Below are 21596 nucleotides of genomic sequence, written 5' to 3'. Positions count from 1 at the left end.
CAGGAGTAAAATGTCACGAGTGAGGCACCTACTTAACCCCTAATGACTCACAGTCACTTACTCATTCAGTGTCAGGAGAATGCCTCTCCCAGTAGCAGCGATCACTGCCATTATCAGTAGATGAAATCAGTTCCCCGGGGAGATGTCCCAATAAAGTAGCTCATCCAATTTAGCATGACCCAGATAAAGGCCAAATCCCAAAGTCAATCTATGTGTACAACTCCCTTTGACATCACTGGGAGTTCTTTGTTCAAAGCCAGGGAGAGATTGGGCCATAGATGTCACTGACTAATTTAATACACGCTCATTGTAAAATGGCTGCACAGTGTATATTACACCTTAAAATTCCATTTGCACATACATATTTGCACCTATCAGCCACTACTGTAGAACCTAGATCTTGATCAGCACACCTCTTGGGGCATGCTCCATCCACTGCTGGCAAAGAGTACTCCTGTTCTTGCAGCAACCAGAGTGTGATCACTAACATGTGCTGCCTAGAAAAAGACTTATGGCCAGGGGTATAACTAGGGACAAAATGAGACCTTTCCTACAATATTTTACACTCTCTTCACCTGCTAATATTAACGCATGGTTTGTACACCCCTTATCTTATACGATAATAAAGGCTTTTGTTCAAAGAAATAAAGCTTTAAAAGTATCTCTCCTTTTTCAAATACATAACAATTCATCTCATTTTATTTTAAAAGGATTATTATTCCAAAACAGCCTTTAAACTGAATCCAAAATCCAAAAGAACATTTATTCTGAGACTGCAACTGAACAGGAACATTAGAATAAAAAGTAAGTCCCATGAATGTGAATACAGTTGTTGTCTGATGCAGCCAAGGGTATGCTTGGTGCCTGAATAAATGCTCTCAAACTATGATAATAGCACTAATGAGCATGGTTTCAGCTATTATAGTGTATAACATATGCAGGAACCCTAGAATTCTCAGAGTAAAAGTCTCCAGGTATGATTGTGAGCTACTTACCAATGATTCCTTCATCCTGCTTGCCAAATGCTTTGCTGGCTCCTACTGATGTAGTGTTTTCTGGGGCCTCTCCTGTACATTGATTTGCATTGTCTTCTTTTTGTCCTGCGTATGTGCTTTCTAATTCCACACATTCTAATTCTAATTCAGCTCTAGCATCCTTTATGGATTCTTTCATTGTCTTTGTTGTTTCTTTATGGCTTTTCATTTTGGCCCCAAGATCTTTTTTAGTATAGTTTTCAGTTGTGCTTTGAGAGGATATGGACTTGCACTTTAGCTCTGATTTCTCTAGGGGCTTTTTATCTATTGAGACTTTGTTCAATAGCATCTGTGGCTTCCCTAATTTGGGTTCCTGTTCATTGTGTTTATTAGTAAGCTTCACCCCTTTTACTTCTTGAATTGGGTCAGTTCTGGTGTTTGGGGGGCATGGATTCTGTTTAAATTTGTCAGTCAGATGTTTAACACCTTCAACTTCCAGCGGTGAGGAGAAAGGGGATTTTACTTTGGAACTTGTACCTCCGTGACCACCAATGCTTCCTTCCTTGGCCACTGGAAACTTTTCTTGGGTGTCAGTCATCTGCACATTGATGGAAATCCTGCAGAGCAAACATTTTCCTTTTTATGCAGATATATAGCCTCTCTAGATTAGCAGAAAATATTTGTTTACACTTTGCTTAAATCCCAGTTATGCAATAATTTCCCTACTAAAAATAACAGATACTGAAATTGCTAAGGATAATAAGGAAATGCAATACTTCAGCAATACTTCCAGGATAAATTCACAACATTTTGAAGAGACTCAGTCTGCACAAAATCTTATTTTAATAGTTATTTTAACATGCTAGCTTGTATAGATGTCTGCCCTCTGCTGGACATAAATTATATCATACCTAAGGCTCAGATTTTGTCATGGATATTTTTTTAGGGCAGGTCATGGGCAAAAAATCATGGACAGGTCATGGGCAAAAAAACAAAAATTCATGGAAGCCCATGACTGCCCATGATTTTTACTAAAAATAGCCCTGACAAAATGGGGCAGGTGAAGGGTCCAGCACCCACAGCAGCTGGGAGCTCTGGGGTCCCCCTGCTGCCCAGCAGCTAGGAGCTGCTGGAGGCCTGCTTCCAGCAGCGCCTGAGAGCTGCGGGGCTGCCTGCTGACAACTCCAGCCCTGAGGCAGAAAATGTCACAGAGCTTTTTGGAAGTCACGGATTCCATGACTTCCTTGACAACTGTGACATAATCGTAGCCTTAATCATACCTACTCCAGCATTTACCTGTGCCTCTGTGGTGGGGAGCCTTTGCACTTAGTGCTAAAAATTGTGATCTGGATTATTAGAACTATGTGCTAGCTCTTAAAAATCTGGGTGGGTGGGTGCTAGTCTCCTGGCAATTAGCTGAGATGTGAGAGTCTGCATTCCTGGGGTGGTATAGAATATTACTCTTTTCACAGTCTGCTCTTGAAAATGTTAGGTTGTACACCTCGGTTCTTTTGGCTCCTCTGTTTTGTTAATATTAGTTCCTTGAGCATTCCTGCCACTAGGAACTTTTAAACATTTTCATTAAGCTTATGTTGACTAGAGATAATGGGATTATAAAAAACCTGCTATAGTCTGAAGTTCTGTCAGAGATATTCATAGAACTAATAAACTTAGAAACAGCAGCAGGATCGGGCTCTGCAAGGGAGACTGTGGAATCCCCATAACTGGAGGGTTTTAAGAATAGGTTGGACAAACACCTGTTAGTTACGAGCTAGGTATACTTGGTCCTTCATCAGCACAGAGGGGTGGTTTAGAGGACCTCTCATGGTCCCTTCCAGCCCTTTCTGAGTACTGCAGCTGGCTTCAGTTGGGTGACTGGACATCAGTAAGGGCTGTAAAGTTGAGCCCTAGGGACTATAAAATTGCAGGCAGAGAACATCTCTGGTGCCTAGAAAAGGAAACACCTATCTAGTTTCCCCAAAAATATTGTACCTTCTGTAACAAAGATCTTGAAAAGAAACCTTTTCTATCTTTTGCATAACAAGTCTGTAGTTTTGTTCTCATTTTTACCATCTCACTGTCATTGTAAGCATGATCCCTTTATAACAGTGGTCCCCAACCTTTTCGTCTGGTGGGCGCCAGATGAAGGACCACTGCGGCAGTGGAGCACCCGCTGAAATGCCGCCAAATTTTGGCGGCATTTCTGCAGCAACGCCTCTCGATGATGCCGCTTGCCATCGACAAGTGACATCATCGAGAGGCGTCGCCGCCAAAATTCAGAGTGGCCAGGAGTGGCCAGTATTAAGTTTTAGAATCCTTGCGGGCCCCCACCTTCTGCACTTGAAGTGCCAGAGTGGGATATCAGCCTTGACAAATGTATTAAGAATCTGTAACTAAGAAGACAGCTGATACCAGCTTAGAGAAAACACAGCTATGACTATCTAGACATGTCTAAACTTGGCAGGGAAACCTGGGCATTTCTTTAACAATTCCAAGCATTGGAACACTGTTCTTTTTATGTTTCTGTACAGGCCTACTGACTTCAATGAGAGCTGTACCCATGTAACGGAGCACCGAATTTCAGTTCACATACAAAAAAATATCTATATAGGCACTCTATGAACTCCATAAATAAAGCACAGGAAGATTCATGTTTTTTTCACACTGTAATTTAAAAATAGAAATGCAGAGTAAATTTTAAGTCTGATTAAAATGAAATTGTGTGTGAAGTTGATCTAGACATCAAATACACACACTTCCTTTGCACTTTACAGCCCTTGTGTTCAGGGGCGTTCCCACACTCCAATCATGTGAATTTAGTGCTTGGGAAATGTGCTGGAATAACATCACTGGAATCTTCTTTTACTTAGCCACACAACGGGTTATGGCAATGCAAGCTTCCCCCATTCTGCCCTGCCACATCCTTACACTGGACCTCTTCTAGAAGTAAAGGGAAATATAGTCTCCAAGCCCTGCCACAGCTCAGCCTTTCTTCTAAGACTGGAGTGCCAATTACTGCCATTTGCAATGATGGTTTTTCTCATGTGGATCTGCATGTACTGAGAAGTAGACCAAGACCACTTCCATTCAGTTTATTAATTTGGTTCTTCAGTCTCCGGCCTTCTCTACACTTACCGGGGGTTCGACACGTGGCGAACGATGCACTGGCGGTCAATTTAGTGGGTCTAGTGAAGACCCACTAAATCGATCACAGATCGCTCTCCAATCGACTCCTGTACGCCACCTGAATTAAAAGCGCAAGGGGAGTCGATGGGAGAGCGTTTCCAGTCGACATCGCATAGTGTGGACCCCGCAGTACGTAGATCTTAGTACGTTGACTTCATCCACGTGATTCACGTAGCTGAAGTTGCGTAACTTAGATCGATCTCCGCCTGTAGTGTAGACAAGGCCTTAATATGCTAGTATTACATTAATCTGGGAATACTCCAGCACCTGAAAATATCTGTAAATTGCACAAATAACTAAAGACTACCTAGAGACTAAAGTGCCCGTCTTGTATTTAAGGCACCAGAATGCATTCAAATCCTTTAAGTTAAAAGGAACACTTTCAAATGCGCATGTACAAAAAAAGCAGTCACTTTTTGGTCTGTGTTCAAATGCTGACTTGTATACCTGCACATTGGGATAATTGTATATACACAAAAATGCACAGGAGACTAAACTGAACATGCATGGTCATGCACAGACATGTTTTAAAAATGGGACCTCCATTTTCATTTTTTTTCCATAATGCAATTGCAGGTTAAATCACAGAACTTTTCTAAAGTCCTAACCACAAAAAAAAAGACAAAAAGGGGTATCTGATACCAAATCTGTCATATGTTAAAGAGAAAAAAAAGTGAAGTTAGAAAAAGAAATGTTTGCTCACATCTTGGTATGGCCGATGCTTAAAATAGGCTGGGTCATGTGGTCACAGACCTAACCAAAAATACTGAATGCTCTCAGGTGGGCAAAGGACTATTATACATGGAATTGAACAACCTGCCCAAGCCCTGAAAATTTATCACACACTAAAATAATGTGTTCCTCAATCAATGGCAGACTCCTCTTGCAGACCTATTAAGCCCCATATGTGATATTTACAGAAACCTCCATGTTAGAAAGGAGTCAGCCATTTACAAGGTTCAATGAAATGAGACACAAGTAGAGCAAACCCATTTCAAATCTCCCTGACTCAGAACAGATGTGCAAAATTAGTAATTAGCGCTTACCTAGCACTTTCTATCTACAAACATTATCTTTGTATAAATTTATAAGACACCAAACTTGCTCTAATTCTTCTTCATATTGACTGTTTATATGGTTCCCTGTGCTCCTTTTCTAACAAGGCTTTTTTTCCTACGGTATCACATATGAACAAGACTGAATCGTCTTTTTAATAATTTGCCTATTTTTAACACATGAAATGTTTCAGATCACAAAGAGAATTACAGACTAGATTGTTACCTTGTACGTATCACTTCACACCCTGCTCTGGATACAGACTTTGATGTGGATGGCACGGCTTCCATGGACATAGCACTGAGTGTAGAGGCTTTGTTTTCACTTTCTTTTGATTTCTGATTAATAGGCTTTCTGCGGTGTTCTTCCAGTCCTGGTGCTCTGTCCTTATCAATTCCTTCAGCAATAACATTCTTGTTCCCCACGGGGCCATGATTTATGAAGGGAAGACCATGGTTTGGAATCAAAGCTGCAATTACAGTGTCTTTTTGTGGTTGACAATTCTTAGAGCTATTTGTTTTGCCAGAACCTGCTATTGTTTGCAGCTGTGTTGTCCTTTCTTTAACTTGTGGACTGGAGTCAACTTTGGAGACTACAGCATTGAAAGAGTTTACTTTTTCACATGTTCCATTATTTTCATCCAACTTTTCTTCTCCTTTGGGCTCTAAATAAGAAATGGTATTATTCATAATGTTTCAGCCTTCCTCTGACACAAGAAAAAATATTACATAGTGGCATAGGTTGTAAAAAATACGGAGGTAGCCAGGGATGTTGGACTTTATTAAAAACCTGCCATCGTAGTGAAACTAGGCAATGATGCTCACGTGAAAGGGCTAAAAGACACACAAAAAAGACTTAAGCTTATTAGAAGCACGTTTGACATTTCTGACACTGACACATGCAGGTTAATAAATTACTTACTTGCATTGTTAGCTTTTCAGCAATGGTAAAAGTAAAAAGAGAAACTGGATTTCTGAATAACTAAAAAACAAATTGATAAGAGAAAGACAAGGTGGGTGAGGTGATATATTTTATGGGACCAACTTCTGATGGTGGAAGGAATGAGCTTTGGAGCTTCACAGAGCCCTTCCTCAGCTCTGGGGAAGGTAACCAGAGTGTCCATGCTAAATAAGACAGGTTGCTAAGCGTACACATGTTGTAGGAGACCACTGAAAATGAAGTAGGCAATTACCACCTCTGCAGTCCTAGGACAAAAGAAGGTAAGTAGGCAGACCTGACCAGACCTGATGAAAAGCTCTGTGAAGATCAGAAGCTTGCCCCTTCAACCAACAGAAGTTGGTCCAATAAAAGACATTATTCCACCCACCCTATCTGTCTCAGACCCTGGACCAACAGGGCTACAACAACACTGCAAACAGAAAATTGATAAGAGTCACTTGAAGGACATTCACGACTGAAAGTACTCTATGGGTCAACATGATACATGGTTCGGACTCTGAAATCCCCAAAGGCGCACCCATCCCAGTGTCCGTACTATAGGGAGTAGCACTGACATTGCAAAATGGGACAGGAGGATTCCAGGAGACACTAAGACTCAGAACACTGCCTCTCTCCCCTAGGGTTTCTAGGTCCCACTGGAGCTATTCCAGTAATTTCAACTGCTCTTAATTATTAATGATGGTGCATATAAAGGAAGGGCAGTCTAGAAGGGAGATGACTTCCATTTCCTCCAGGCTTCTACTTGCACTGGCCCTGGGAATCAATGTGATTTTTGTTTCATTTTTAGTCTATTTAACAACTCAGCCCAAAATTACTGGGGGCTTTTGAGTCAGAATTCTAACCAACAGATTATTTAGTTTGTTATTTTCTAAGCCAAGAAACCAAGACAATTTTTGGCCAAGCTTGAGAGGAACCTCTGGTGATATGTGGGGAGGTGACTGTAACTGGGCACTATTCACAAATCACATTCACCCCGGTGTAACTCCACTGATGACAATGGATGACAGAAAGGTCTGAGGTCCAAATCCCTTTTCTAACCCCATCCCCTGTGACTTGTTGATAATATCTTTGCTGGCCATGTGAGACATTCCCAGTTCAAAAATAAATCTGTATTTCTGCTTCTTCACATGCCTTTTTCCTCTATGACTTTACAGGTTTTCTATGTGTTCTTGCAATTGTATCCCTGCTGTCTTCCAAACAGACATTGCTCTCTTTTAATTAAGCTAACTACAACTGCAAAAGCAAAGAAATACAGCATTAACCAAAAAAGGTAATGGCTGCTATTCATTTCAATGAAGTGTTGCTATTGGATTTGGTTTGGGGGGGTTTGGGGAGGGGAGTTGTATTTTTGTTTGTTGGTATCAAACATCCAACACACACTTTTCTGGATACTTGATAAGTCCAGTTAGTTACAAAGGGCTTACTTAGGCCTGGTCTACACTAAGCGTTTAAACCAGTTTTAGGAGCATAAAACCGATTTAACGCCACACCTGTCCACACTGAGAGGCCCTTTATATCGATATAAAGGGCTCTTTAAATCGATTTCTGTACTCCTCCCTAACGAGTTAAAAATCAAAATAAAGAAAGAGCTCCAGCATGGACCATGCGGATGTGATTGCTGTAAGGGCAGGCAAATCTGTTCTATCAGCGCTCCGTTACAGAAGACGAAATTCAAAATCATTTTTAAAAAAATCTCCAGACGCCATAGCAGGGACTCAGCGCACTGCTGCGTGACAAGCGTAACGGAAAGCCAAAGAATCAAATGGACGCTCATGGACTGGAGGACTCAAGCTATCCCACAGTTCCTGCAGTCTCCGAAAAGCATTTGCATTCTTGGCTGAGCTCCAAATGCTTCTAGGGTCAAACACAGTGTCCGCGGTGGGTCAGGGCATAGCTCGGCAATTTACGCACCCCCCCACCCACCCCCAGAAGTGAAAGGGAAAACAATCCTCTCTTGACTCTTTTACATGTCACCCTATCTTTACTGAATGCTGCAGATAGACGCGATGCTGCAGCACTCAACACCAACATCCTTGCTCCCCCCCCCCGCCATGGGTGGCTGATGGTACAATATGGCTGATATCCATTGTCATCATCAGCCTATTGGCACATGGGGCACTGCAAAAGGACTGGTAACCATGCCGACTAGCATCAGTGAGGTCGATCAAGGGCGCCTGCTCCTAATTTTTCCTGGTAGATGGTGCAGTATGGCTGGTAACCGTCTTCATCATAGCAAGAGGGGGCTGAGCTCCATCACCCACCCTTCATGTGTAAAGAAAAGATTCAATTGCCCCTGGACTAGCAGCGGGATGCTGGGCTCCTCTCCTCCACACTGCTTAATGTCCTGTCTGGACTATCATAGCAGCTGGAGGCTGCCTTCCACTCATTTCTCACTAACAAGTCACTGTGTCTTATTCCTGCATTCTTTATTACTTCATCACACAAGTGGGGGGACAATGCTACGGTAGCCCAGGAAGGCTGGGGGAAGAACGAAATCAACAGGTGGGGTTGTTGCAGGAGCACCCCCTGTGAATAGCATACAGCTCATAATTTCTGCAGGATCTGACACAGAGCAGCTGTGCTCTCTGGTTTTATGATACAGTGGTTCTCTAGTACACTTGCCCATATTCTAGGCAGGACTGATTCTATTTTTAGATACCAAAAAGGAGGGATTGACTCAGGGAGTCATTCCCAATTTTGGTTTTTGCGCCCCTGGCTGATCTCAGCCTGGGGCACTTATGACAGCAGCAAATGGTGCAGTGCAAAAGGACTGGTAACCATGATCATCTTATTACCAATTTATGGTATGGTAGATGGTACAGTATGGCTGGTAACCATCTCTGCTGTCATGCAAAAGCAAAAGCATGCTGCTGTGTAGCGCTGCTGAATCGCCTCTGTCAGCGGCATCTAGTACACATACGGTGACAGTCACAAAAGGCAAAACAGGCTCCATGATTGCCATGCTATGGCATCTGCCAGGGCAATCCAGGGAAAAAAGGCGCGAAATGCTTGTCTGCCGTTGCTTTCCCAGAGGAAGGAGTGACTGACAACATTTACCCAGAACCACCCGCGACAATGATTTTTGCCCCATCAGGCACTGGGATCTCAACCCGGAAATTCCAAGGGGCGGGGGAGGCTGCGGGAACTATGGGATAGCTACGGAATAGCTACCCACAGTGCAACGCTCCAGAAATCGACGCTAGCCTCGGACCGTGGACGCACACCACCGATTTAATGTGTTTAGTGTGGCCGCGCGCACTCGATTTTATACAATCTGTTTTGCTAAATCGGTTTATGTAAATTCGGAATAATCCCGTAGTGTAGACGTACCCTTAGTTACAAAGGGCTAATTCAGTAGTACCTACAATATAGGAGAATATTGGATCTTCTCTTCCCAACCTATCTAAATTCCATAGCAGATATGTTTATCATACATACAGGCTTACATATACCTTCCAAAGACTCCTTGCTTTCGGCCTGGACTCCTCTGTTGCTAGGTACATGCTTTGGGTTTGCACCCTTCTCTTCAGGTTTATCTTTAGTCTAAAAAATACAATTGAATACACAATTAATTAACAATGTTAAAGATGTCCATTTCCCACTGGGTTCCTTTAATTCTCTACCAGTGGAAGCAGTTAGACACTATGAAATTGGGGATAATGACTCCGCTTCATTGCATTCTTAGTTTGCTGCTGCTTCTTTATTTCCCACACTGTGAGGCTTCCTGGGGGCTCCAAGGATGTGAGGCACCTCTCTACCACCTGCCCTTAGCATGAGGAAGTCTTGTTTGTGCTCACCTTGGGTCAGCTCTCCAACTGCACCGGCACTCCTCTCTAGATCTCACAGGCCCCACTGTCACCTTACAAGTTAGCAATTGACACCCCCCCCGCCAACCCTCAAGCCCTCTGAATGTCTCCCTTGAGTGTCCAGCCCCAGTCCAATGGACACTCAGTATTCAGATTTGCTGCTTCCAAAGAAACAGTGCACCCCACCTTACCAAGTTCACCTCAGATCACCGCTCCGCTTGACACACAGCATCTAGATATGTTTATAGTGAAGTCAAGTGTAAGTGTATCTAACAAAGCATAGAGATTTAAGTTGCAGCAAATAGCAGTACTGGAAACAAATAGTTACATGTGACATAAATCATAACATGCATTCTATAGGCTAGATTTAATTAACTAGATGCTCATGTCTTGTGGAGTCATGCTCACCCCAAATCCTTGCAGCACTTTACAGCCGTGTTGGCTGTGACTCTCCTTTCACGAGAAAGATGTGCTGTGAGCTTGCCTTCTAGGTGAAGGATTCAGTGTGTTTCCTGGCACCCCAAGGTATAACAGAACAATCCTCTCTCTCTTTTTTCATATACAGGACACCCCCCGGCTGTTGGTTTCATCTTGCAGATTTCACAATCTCTTATTTTGCCTGTGGCTCAGTATATAAATAGGCATTTACTATGATGCATTCAGTATACAATACACAAACAGCCAGACAGGGAGATACGTGTCCCTTACCTCCTGCCTGAAAGGAACATTTCCAAAGTATGTCACCTCCTGAAGACCCGCCAAAACTCCAAGACTTCGGAGCATAAATTGTAGTGTAGACATATAATTCGTTAGTATTATCCATACATACATTAGCTATGATTATGGCAAGCTGTGGGCCACTTGCTTTCGGTAGAGACTTCACATGCCACCATTCCGTGAACTATTATGCATAGATCTGACCCAGGGGATCCCTGTAAAACCCCGTGCCCTCTGCCAGTTGGCATCAAGGTCTCCCTAGGTCACATCCACCAATTTTTTTAAAATCTTTGTTCTAAAGCAAAATCTTGTAGAATAATAAATTAGCTCCTAGGTCTCAAAAATGATATTTCCCAAGACTACACCTGAGGTGATTTTTCTCCAATATACAGTTCTATCACATAGTTTTTAATCTAAGACGGGGAGGCACCAGATATAGGAAATGTTGGTTTCATCCCTCCTGGCTCTCATGGAGAGACAAACAGCACCATTTTATATATTTAATGTTATTTTATCTTGTAACCCCAAAAGGACCTACCATTCATTGAGCCACAGTGAACAGATAGACATGTAGCTATCCCACTGGGCACCAATCCTGCAAACACTCACCCACGTGCTCCATCTCATTGACCTGAATTCTGGGGTACTGAAAAATTTGGATCCAAATTTCTTTTTTGGCTTGAGTTCATCTTTTTCTCTGGTTGAAGAGACACCAATCTCAGATGGCGAATGTTTGTTGAATGCTTTCTGGGTGATACCCAATCCTTTCTTTAACAAAAGACTCATTGAAACTACGTCAACTATTCATCCTAGCTCTAACATTTAGCAAATGATAATGCAGACCATAGAAAAACAGCAAAAAGTAGTGAAAATACATGTATTGGCTGGGAAGATATTAGATACTTGAACCAGAGAAAAGATAATTTAGAGCAGAGAACTGACCTGGTCTCCTACCCTACTCATCTACTGAGTGTGGCAACAAGCAAGAGCAGGGTTTCTCAAACAGGGGTTGCCGCTTCTGTAGGGAAAACCCCTGGCGGGCCGGGCCGGTGTGTTTACCTGCCCCATCCACAGGTCCAGCCGATTGCGGCTCCCACTGGCCGCGGATGGCTGCTGTGGGCCAATGGGAGTTGCTGGAAGCGGTGCGGGCTGAGGGACGAACTGGCCGCCGCTTTCAGCAACTCCCATTGGCCCGGAGCAGCAATCTGTGGCCAGTGGGAGCCGCGATCGGCCAGACCCACGGACGGGGCAGGTAAACACACCGGACCAGCCCGCCAGGGGCTTTCCCTACAGAAGCGGCGACCCCTGTTTGAGAAACCCTGAGCAAGAGCTTCTGAACCTCCTGTATATTTTAACACACAAATCCAGTTACATGTCTTTGAAATCAGGTCCCATTAATATTAGCGTAAGGGGTTGAGGTGCTATGTGTTGACCCTGTATGCTCCAATACTGACATGTATAATAAGCTTTTTTTCCTCTCCCCTCTGCCCCCACTAAAAAAGTTTTCAAATGTCATTGCCACTTTTAACTAAAACACTCAGTATGCTGTTGACAATGGTGACACTGTGGGGATCTTTATTCTTCTTGAATCCCCTTCTGCAAGCGAGACTGGAGTGGACCACACACTCCAGCACTGTTTTTTGTAAGTCAAGAGTCAGAAGTTTTAGACGGTATGAAGCTTTCAATTCAGACATTTACTTATTTTATGAATTTGAGGCCAACCCTGCAAAGTCTCACACATAAAAGTCTTACATTCTATTGTTGTGTCAGCAAGCAGCTACTTACAAAAATAAAAACATAAGACACACATCCCCTTTCATTAATTCATAAATTCAAAGAAAGGACCATTGTGATCATCTAGTCTGATCTTGTGCACAACAAGGCCATACAATTTCCCTAAAATAATTCCTAGAGCAGATCTTTCAGAAAAACATCCAACCTTGATTTTAAAAAATTTCAGTGATGGAGAATCCGCCATGCCTCCTGGTATATTGTTCCAATGGTTAATTACTCTCACTGTTAAAAATTTACACTTTATTTCCAGTCTGAATTTGTCTAGCTTCAAATTCCAGCCATGGTATACCTTTTTCTGCTAGATTGCAGCGTCAGTTATCAAATGTTTGTTCCCCATGTAGATAGTAATACATTGTAATCAGGTCACCCCTTAACCTTCTCTTTGTTAAGCTAAATAGGTTGAGCTCATTGAATTTATCATTATAAGCCAAGTTTTCTAATTCTTTAAACGTTCTTGTGGCTCTTCTCTGAACCCTCTCCAAGTTTTCAACATCTGTCCTGAACACATAGTAATGTTGGATAAAGCCACTGCTCTGTTATACGGTGCACTATTATAAAAAGATGGCTAGGAAGCAGAAACAAGCAAGTAACAGGTTCTTTTTATTTGCAACTGTGGGTTTTAAATGCTTCTTTATGCTCCAGTTCTTTATGCTCCAGTCTTACAATGTATACAGCAAACAAATAAATAAAGGGATGTTGCTGGTTAATTAATGTTGCCCATCTGTCCAACACGTATTTGCTTTCCTATAATATGTGGTTATAGTACATGAGTTCTCTCGTGCATTACATGGCCACCCTACCTTTATAATCCCTCCTAAAAACATCTTTCTTCCAATAAGTCTTTCAGTGAATCTAGCAAAGAAAGACATTTAAAAACTAGTTTACCATTTTGAAGTTGTTCTTTACCTGGCCATCTAGTGTACTATGTATTTGTCTGTCTAATTTGGAGAGTAAGCCCTATGAAGCAGGATCCTAGCTGTCGCCAGGTATTACATAGTGCCAAGCACATTGCAGATGCTCGTAATCTTTAAACCTAAAGCACATCATCAATTTTAGATCACTTTTTTCATGTCTCCTACTATTGTAGCACACTTCAGTTGGAACAGACTGCAAGTACTGGCACCACGTAACTGTCTGACGGGATTTTTTAGTGATCTCAACCCAGTTTCCACTAGAAATTTAACCCAACAAAAAAAAACCCTCATGATCTGGTTCAATTGTTAGTCTCTGAAAGACTAGTGGTTCTGCATATCTGTAGAGAGATGGACTGTTAGAACTGTATCTGAAAATCTGCACAACACCCTCTTGATCTATACTGAGGTCTATTACAGTCTCATTTTTGTAAGAGCTCAAATTCACATTCCACCCATATATTTTAATTGTTGTTTTTTTCAAGTTATTTTGATTTGTGCACAAATATTTAGAAAGCCAGGAGTATTCACAGAGTATTCACATAATTCCATTGTAAGTTAAGTCATTCCTAATGCAATACTGTTTTTACCATCCCGATGTTATGAGATCCGCTGGAATGAGACCAGGTCCCACATACATCTCATTGTGCAGCTTATTCTTTGTTTCTCATGATGGGACACAAATAGTAATGACTGATGACAAACAAGACTCAGCATTGAAACAGCAGATATTCATTATAGGTGCCGGTTCATGTTTTTTAAAAAGAAAACCAATGAATTCCAAAATATCCTGCTGACACTCAAACCATTTCCCGCTCATTATGCTTCATAATTAAGAAATGGTTATGAGTTAGCATCCTCCACTCAGAGCCCTGAGGATCCGATGGTTGGATGAAATCAATAGAGTTGCACAGACGTAATTGGGAAGAATTAGGTCCATGTTCCACTGAAGTCACTGAAATTGTCTGAACATAAATGAGGGCAGATTTTGGTCCCTGATGCCTAAATTGTCATCATCAGTCAGAAAACAGAATCCCATTTGGTCACTTCACAGTACATTAACTATTTATTATTCTTCATCTAGGGCTGGATTCCGCAACTAACTTGAATATCATTGGGCAGGGTGTAACTGAGGACAGATTTTGGCCCTTAAACTGTCAACTCCTCAGTGCAGAGACCTAGTCTTTACACCTATTTGAAACCTTCCTAGCATGTTTTCTGCACTATACCATTTATTCTTATGCCCAATACTGAGAGAGGAAAGCCTGAACACTCACATGCATTATGTAAGAAATTAACAGGAGAGCCTGGAGCCCTTCTCCTCAACAAGAAAAGGATTGTGAACAGTAAAATAAAACCAACCTCCATTAGGATTTCAACCAGATTCTCTTTCTTCCAGGGTACAATGCCTCTCAGAATGAAATCCACTACTTTAGAATTTTTGAATGTCTCTCCCACAAATGTAATGACTTTATCCACAGTATCAACCATTTTTTCTATCTTATCCAGCTTCTCCCTATGCTTCAAGGAATCTTGCTGTGTAGCTCTCATCAGCTTCAACATTTCTGAGCACGCATTTTCGGTCTCAGACGGGTGAATACTGTCTCCAGGTTTTAGGCCTCTTTTTGTTGTATCAGTCTGAGCAGTGGATGCTTGGGATGCTGTTAACTTATCAATGTTCTTTCCTATGTCATCAATGCCTCGGTTCACCTTTTGTAGCTTGCCATTCAAATCTTCTTGGAAACTCAATAATTTATCTACCTTTTCATTCAAAAGATTCAATTTTTTGTCCATCATGCTTAAGTTATTCCCTCTTGCAGGCTGCAACCTAGCCACTGCATTTCCAGGCACCTTTCCATGCTCCATGTTACCCTCAGACATTCTGCCCAGACAAGGAGTCAATGGCAGTGCAATTTGGGTGACTCCTCATTAAGGGTGTAAATTAGAGGGTGATTCTTTGAAAGCTCATCTTCCTTAGTCACTTCCTTACCCTACAACCAAGGATAAATTCTTTGGCTTATTAGAGATGCCAGGAGCGTGTCATTGATCAGCCATTGTGTGAAAAGGTTTCATTTTTGCGTTATCTGTTCCTTACTGTGTGATTTCAATGAGGGAGTTAACTTGGCAATGGACTGTTTTTTCTTGGGCCCCGTTGACGTCACAAAACCATTTAAAATTCTTTCTTGAGAGGCTGTTGATAGGCAAGCATCTTAACAATTGACGACGCCCATAGCAGATATCTCCGGGTGTGGAGAAGAGCAAGGATTTCATGCCAAGCCTTGGTTTTCTGATTTTGAAAAATACTCTTTAAAATGTTTCTCTTTTGCCACAGCAGAGAAGTATAAAAGTGAATTTAGCAGTGTTGTGCTAAGGCTGGGAAGATTTCAGCCTGGTAGTATGCATGCATAACACCCAGCACAGACACATGCTGTGCTCTTTAGGTTGGCTGGCACTTGAACTTAAAAATAGAGCACAATAATGACAATGATCTGAAATACGTATCTGGCACCAGCATGTCTCTGTCAACTGAAACGTCTAAAATTAAATTCTTTCTACAGTACCATGAAAGTGCACAGTGTAAAAAAAAAATCTACAGTGAGGCATGTCACAATTGCTTTCATAACTGGTAGCAAAATAATTAGTCTGGAGTCCTTTATAAAGCATTTGCTATTGATACACTTTTGTTTCTGAAGTGCACGAGCGCTGACACCGCAAAGACAACAATTGTTCTTTGGAGAGAAGAGAAACCTCTGTTTAGGTTCATAACTAGCCCCCACCATGGCAGTGCTGAGCACCTCGCAAACAATGAGTTTATCCTCACAGCAACCCTGTGAGAAATGGAACTACAGTTATTCCAGTGTCACAGATGAAGATCTGAGGCACAGAGAGCATAAGCAACTTGTCTAAGGTTACAGAGGAAGTCTGTGGAAAAAGCATGAACCAAATCCAAATCTCCTCAATCTCACTTCAGTGTCTCAGAGTGACCTTTCCTGTCTCCATATACAGTGAGTTAAAGTAGTTCTGGTCTTTCACACCAGTTAGTGTTTGGGCCTGACCCCAAAAATGACAGCGCATCATAATTCCCATTGAAATCAACGGGGTTTGAAGTGCTTAGCACAACATCTGATCTGACTTTTCCGGGTGTGGGGGAAGTAATATTTTAGGTGAATTTAATTTTTCATGAGAGTCAGTTCTGGAAAGTAAAGTCCTCTATTTACCTACAGGAAAGATACTGTAGGGGCAATAACAACAGAAGCATCCCCACCCCAACCATCTTAACAACGTGCCCCAACCTTTGCTCTGGAGGGGTCGACCTCTCCGAGTGAGAAAGTACACTTGTCTCTATGCCCATTATCCTTTGGTCTGTCTGCTAAGGCCACAAGTCATTCCATTTGATGTGGTGGGTTCGTGATGTCCACTAGGTCCTAGTCACAGAGATCACTAACTTGTTTCATAATGATTTTCTGCCAGCCAGCCTGGGCTGGATTGAACACTGCACTAGGACTTTGTGTGAAATCCTGCCCCTTTGAAGTCTATGGGAGTTTTACCATTGACTTCAGTAGAGCCAGGATTTTACCCTTTGTTTTCACTCCTGATCAAACCACTCCCCCATTGTTTTTCCACTGTGGTCTGGGATTATGTGGAATAAGGCAAGTTCAGTATGTAATGGAGATTTCCCTTGAATCGCATGAACTCCTCCCAGTTTGACAAATGTCTCTGACACTGTGAGGCACTCTGAATCAGAAAAGCACCGAAGTCTAGCTCAGCTGCACACAGACTTGCACAGCACAATGCTTTACTATACCACGTCTGACTCCAGTTAGAGACATCAAAGCCTCGCTTGCAAGAGGACACCTACAATTTAAAATAAAGGTAACAATTGGAGTGAAATACAGCAGAGGAAACTGGAAGTCTAGTGAATGTTACATTTTTCTGTGACTAATGAGCTAGATTCTGGAGCCACCTACTTTCCAATCCAGGTCACACTTTGAATACATTTTAGATATTTATGAGGTGACAGCTTCTTCTCCCAAAATGGGTCAGGTCAGTTTCCAAGAGTAATAAAAATGGCTGTTTAAAATATACCCAATAAAGCACCTAAAAATTCTCATTATATGATTATTTAGTGATATTACAAGAAAATTTTATTCTATAGGGAAAAAAATCAGAAATAGGATTTATAGGTACACACTCCATTAACTCTCAATGCCATTAACTGAAGTTACATAACAAAATAATTGCAATTCTATTTGTTAGTGTAATCATGCTGTTCAAGAAGCAGAGCCTCTGAAAATCAAAGCACAAATCATAAATTAATCACCACACACAAATGCTGTCATATTGATTTTCGTGTCTTTAATTTGTTTTTTTGAAAATGAACCAAAGACCAGAAACAGAGCATAATGATTAATGAACAAAGATGTTTTGTTCACAGATCCAAGAGAAAAGCAATTAAGTCCAATACCATACTCCAAGCAGACACATTTTCACCATAACTAGATAAAACATACAGAAGGGAGAAAAGCTTCCTTATTTGTCGACATAAGGGGTTGCTATAGTACCCTTAACTGAGGTGACAAAGTTAACAATGCATTGGATAGTATGATTTAGCTCCAGTCTGAAGTAAATACATATTGTGGCTCAAAGTTATGGAGGTTCCAAAACACTGATTGAATAATTAAAATGACTGGGAACTAATATAAAATGCTATTTCAGTAATCTAATCATTTATTAATTCAGTAAAACAGGTAGTCCCAATTTTAGTTAAATACACATGAGATTTTGAACATAAAAACTCTCATTCAGCTCAGGAACTCTGCCCATGTGTTAAATATTTTAGATGCCTTGAATTCAATACATTCATGCAGCACCAACATTCCAGCAAAATATATTTCCAGATTAAATTCAATAAGTGTACAAACAGTAGTTTTTACTAGGAATTTATTTACCAATAACACCTAACTTTGCACCGTTATGGAAAAAGAAAACACAAAATGCACTAAAGTGTTCAGAATGCCTTTGTTTTGGTATATTTAAATCAGTTAGCAACAAATACTTGAAAATGGAGGTCTAGGTGCAAACCGGCACATACTGTCAAATACCTACCTTTGTGCACAAATACACATAATTACCATAACTGCATTATCACAGTAATTGTGCATGCAGTTGTGATAATATGTAAATACAAACATAGGTGCACAATTGCATGCATTTATGTTTGGAGGTGCAGTTCTACCCAATGGAAGATGTGGCCCTTATTAAACTTAACTTGAATGTTTCACAAATGAAATTCCTTTGGTTTGGCATGGCAAACTAAACACCTATATTAGTAATGTCCCATCATTATTTATGAATGATTATTGTTGTGTTTACCAGAAAACAGCTGCTTACAGGGAGTAAGTAGAAGGCAGTTTTCAATTACAATTTATGATCACAAATCAGGGAAATATATATCAGAAAATTTTAAAAGCATGAGGTGAAAGAAGTATGATCCTGTGAGCCTCTGGAGTGGGGACAGAATCTCTAGCAATAGCAGGCTGTGGAGCCTATTCCAATTCCCAATTTGTATAAGGCCAATGGAAGTGGCCCTATGCTGCCCCCCTGTCAGGCTGGGGAGGGAGGTGCATGCCCATTACACTCAGCACTACAGGGGATTCTGAGCTGCAGAACATAGGCAGCCTAGGATAGGCTGGTAAATTAGATGAACTCCTGGGATCTACTTAACTTACAACGGGGTGTGAGAGAGGGTGAGTGGGCCACAGTGGCCGCCAGCAGCAGGGGCGGCTCCAGGCACCAGCACGCCAAGCGCGTGCCTGGAGCGGCAAGCCACGGGGGGCGCTCTGCCGGTCACCGCGAGGGCAGCAGGCAGGTTGCCTTCGGCGGCATGCCTGCGGAGGGTCCACTGGTCCTCCCGCAGGCATGCCGCCGAATCCGCGGGACCGGGGACCTCCCGCAGGCAAGCCGCCGAAGGCAGCCTGCCTGCCGTGCTTAGGGTGGCAACATACGTAGAGCCACCCCAGGCCAGCAGAGGCAGAATCCAGGCAGCTCAACCATAGCAAAAAGTGACATTTATCCCTCTCCGTCTGGGCTGTGCCTTCAGGTGGAACAACACAGAATCTGTCCCATTATATTTACCAGAAAGCTTAATCCTATCCGGGGTGCTAGAAAGCAGCATAGTACAGAGGGTGTCTAGCTCCACCTAACATGCACTCCCTGCCAATGCTGTCTCATGCACAGAAGGGTGAAACATGGCCACAGTCTTGCCCCATCCAAACATGCCTTTTAGCTAACAATAATGCTACTTAGCTCCAATCCCTTGTATGCCCATGTGCAGCCAGCCAAATTACGGTCTTCTGCTGATTGGGGGGTTGGAGGACATGGAGGGAAAGCATAATTTGTCCCCAAATTTCTAGCCTATAGTGAGAAGTTTCAAATGACTGCCACATCAGCGCTATTAAATTAAACTGGGTCAATCAATGTAAGCACTATATATGTGCAGTAGATCCAGTAGGTAACAACGCATCCAGTTCTGGGAATTATTTTTTAAATAATAATATGCACAAACTGAATTAAAAGTTGATGAAAAAAGAAAATTAGTTGGACCAACGGATTTGGCTGGTTATTTTGTCTTTGGAAGGATAACATGTTCAGACACTGGTAGGAATCCTTCATTCATTTCAGTTGGAATGACAATAGCACATATTTTTTATTCAGGAATTTGGTTCAGTACTAAATTTTGCATTTTGCTTGAGTTGAGCTAGGAAGGCACTCACTTCCAATAAGGCCATGTCTACACTACCACTTTTGTTGGTATAACTTATCTCACTCAGGGGTGTGAAAACACCCCCACCCCATCCCGAGCAACATAAGTTACACCGACATAAGTGCCAGGTGCACAGTGCTATGTCAGGGGGAGAGCTTCTCCCGCTGACATAGCTACTGCCATTTGTGGAGGTGGTTTTGCCATGTCAACGGGAGAGCTCACTCCCGCTAGCATAGAGCAGCTATGCAAGCAATCTTACAGCGGCGCAGCTGCATTGGTACAGCTGTACCACTGTACGCTCGCTAGTGTAGACATTCAAAAACCCTTCAACACATTTTTTAAAATATAATTAAATCACTGAACTTCATATTGTAAAGCATTATATGACAATTTTTGGATAGCATAAAAAAAGTGTAATTACCATCAAAGGCTAAGTTATAGTTAATTAAAAATTCACTTTGGCATTGGCAGGGTCTACCACGAATAGAAATAATACTTTTCACGTACAAATTACCATTATATGATGACAACCTCCTCTCCCTTCCCCTCCCCCGTCGCCAAAAGTGACTCATCTTAAAGTGACATACCAATAATTAACAATGGTGAAGAGTCCTGGACATGTGTATTGTTGTTCTCTGCTTATCTGCAAGCCAAAATATATGGTCAGCCGTAAGCCAAACTTCTCAGCTAGTGTCCTGCACCTTAACCCAGAAGCAGTATTTAACTTCCTGCTTGTACCAGCTATCCCAATTGACCTCTAATGACGTTTCTCCTGAATGGTAACAAATGAGCACCAGGATTTTGCAGAGTAGCCTACTGCCCTCCCTCCATTAGAAGCTGGAGGGACTGAAAAGACCGTTACAGTACTTCCTGAAGATTTCCAAGCCAAAAGAAGTTTCTTGGAAGTGGCAGACAGGTAGAACAACCGCAATGCTGGAGAACCAGAATCGAAAGAAACCTTGAAGTCTGAGGATACCAAAGATATTACTGTTCTCTAGGGGGGGGAAATCAGATTTTGGCTTTGGCCATACACTAATTAAGCCTCCCAATAGGGAATGAAAGAGGTCATATGTAGACAAGGGAAAAATTCAGCCCCAACAGAGACCAATGAGCAGCCATCAGATGATTTTAACTTTAACTCATTACTGTCATGGGCTGGATTTAAATCAACAGCCTAGCAGTAAAAGGGTTTTTATGACTTTACCAATTGTCAGAGCCATCCTGGTATGATACACTTAAGTATTTTGTAATGCGCTTATACATAAGGTGAAGCATGACTTACGCTACTTATGTCTCTTTAATCCGCATGGTACACAAGACCTTCACCACTGGCTCCCATCTTTAGTGCCTTGGTTTCTTCCTATGTCATTTTAATAGCTTTCAGTTCTGTTTCTGTTGTACATTTCCATGTTGTCCTCGGTCTACCTCA

The 21596-nt window shown here is 41.9% G+C and overlaps 1 protein-coding gene across 1 annotated transcript in view; it reads right to left on the bottom strand.

Annotated features, from left to right (window-relative positions):
• Positions 1 to 15201, bottom strand: part of MYLK3 (myosin light chain kinase 3) — a 39743-nt gene extending 24542 nt beyond the window's left edge. The window contains exons 1-5 of the mRNA XM_044987680.1: positions 14767 to 15201; positions 11309 to 11467; positions 9629 to 9719; positions 5442 to 5880; positions 996 to 1591 (exon numbers count right to left, since the gene is read on the bottom strand). Of these exons, the coding sequence (XP_044843615.1) occupies positions 996 to 1591; positions 5442 to 5880; positions 9629 to 9719; positions 11309 to 11467; positions 14767 to 15201 (1720 nt within the window). The remainder of the gene's footprint in view (positions 1 to 995; positions 1592 to 5441; positions 5881 to 9628; positions 9720 to 11308; positions 11468 to 14766) is intronic.
• Between the last annotated feature and the right edge of the window lie 6395 nt (positions 15202 to 21596).

The sequence above is a fragment of the Mauremys mutica genome, chromosome 14 (assembly GCF_020497125.1).
Source record: "Mauremys mutica isolate MM-2020 ecotype Southern chromosome 14, ASM2049712v1, whole genome shotgun sequence".
Lineage (NCBI taxonomy): Eukaryota > Metazoa > Chordata > Testudines > Geoemydidae > Mauremys > Mauremys mutica.
The sequence above is the reverse complement of the archived record's forward strand: the minus strand, read 5'-3'. Positions and strand labels throughout refer to the sequence as shown.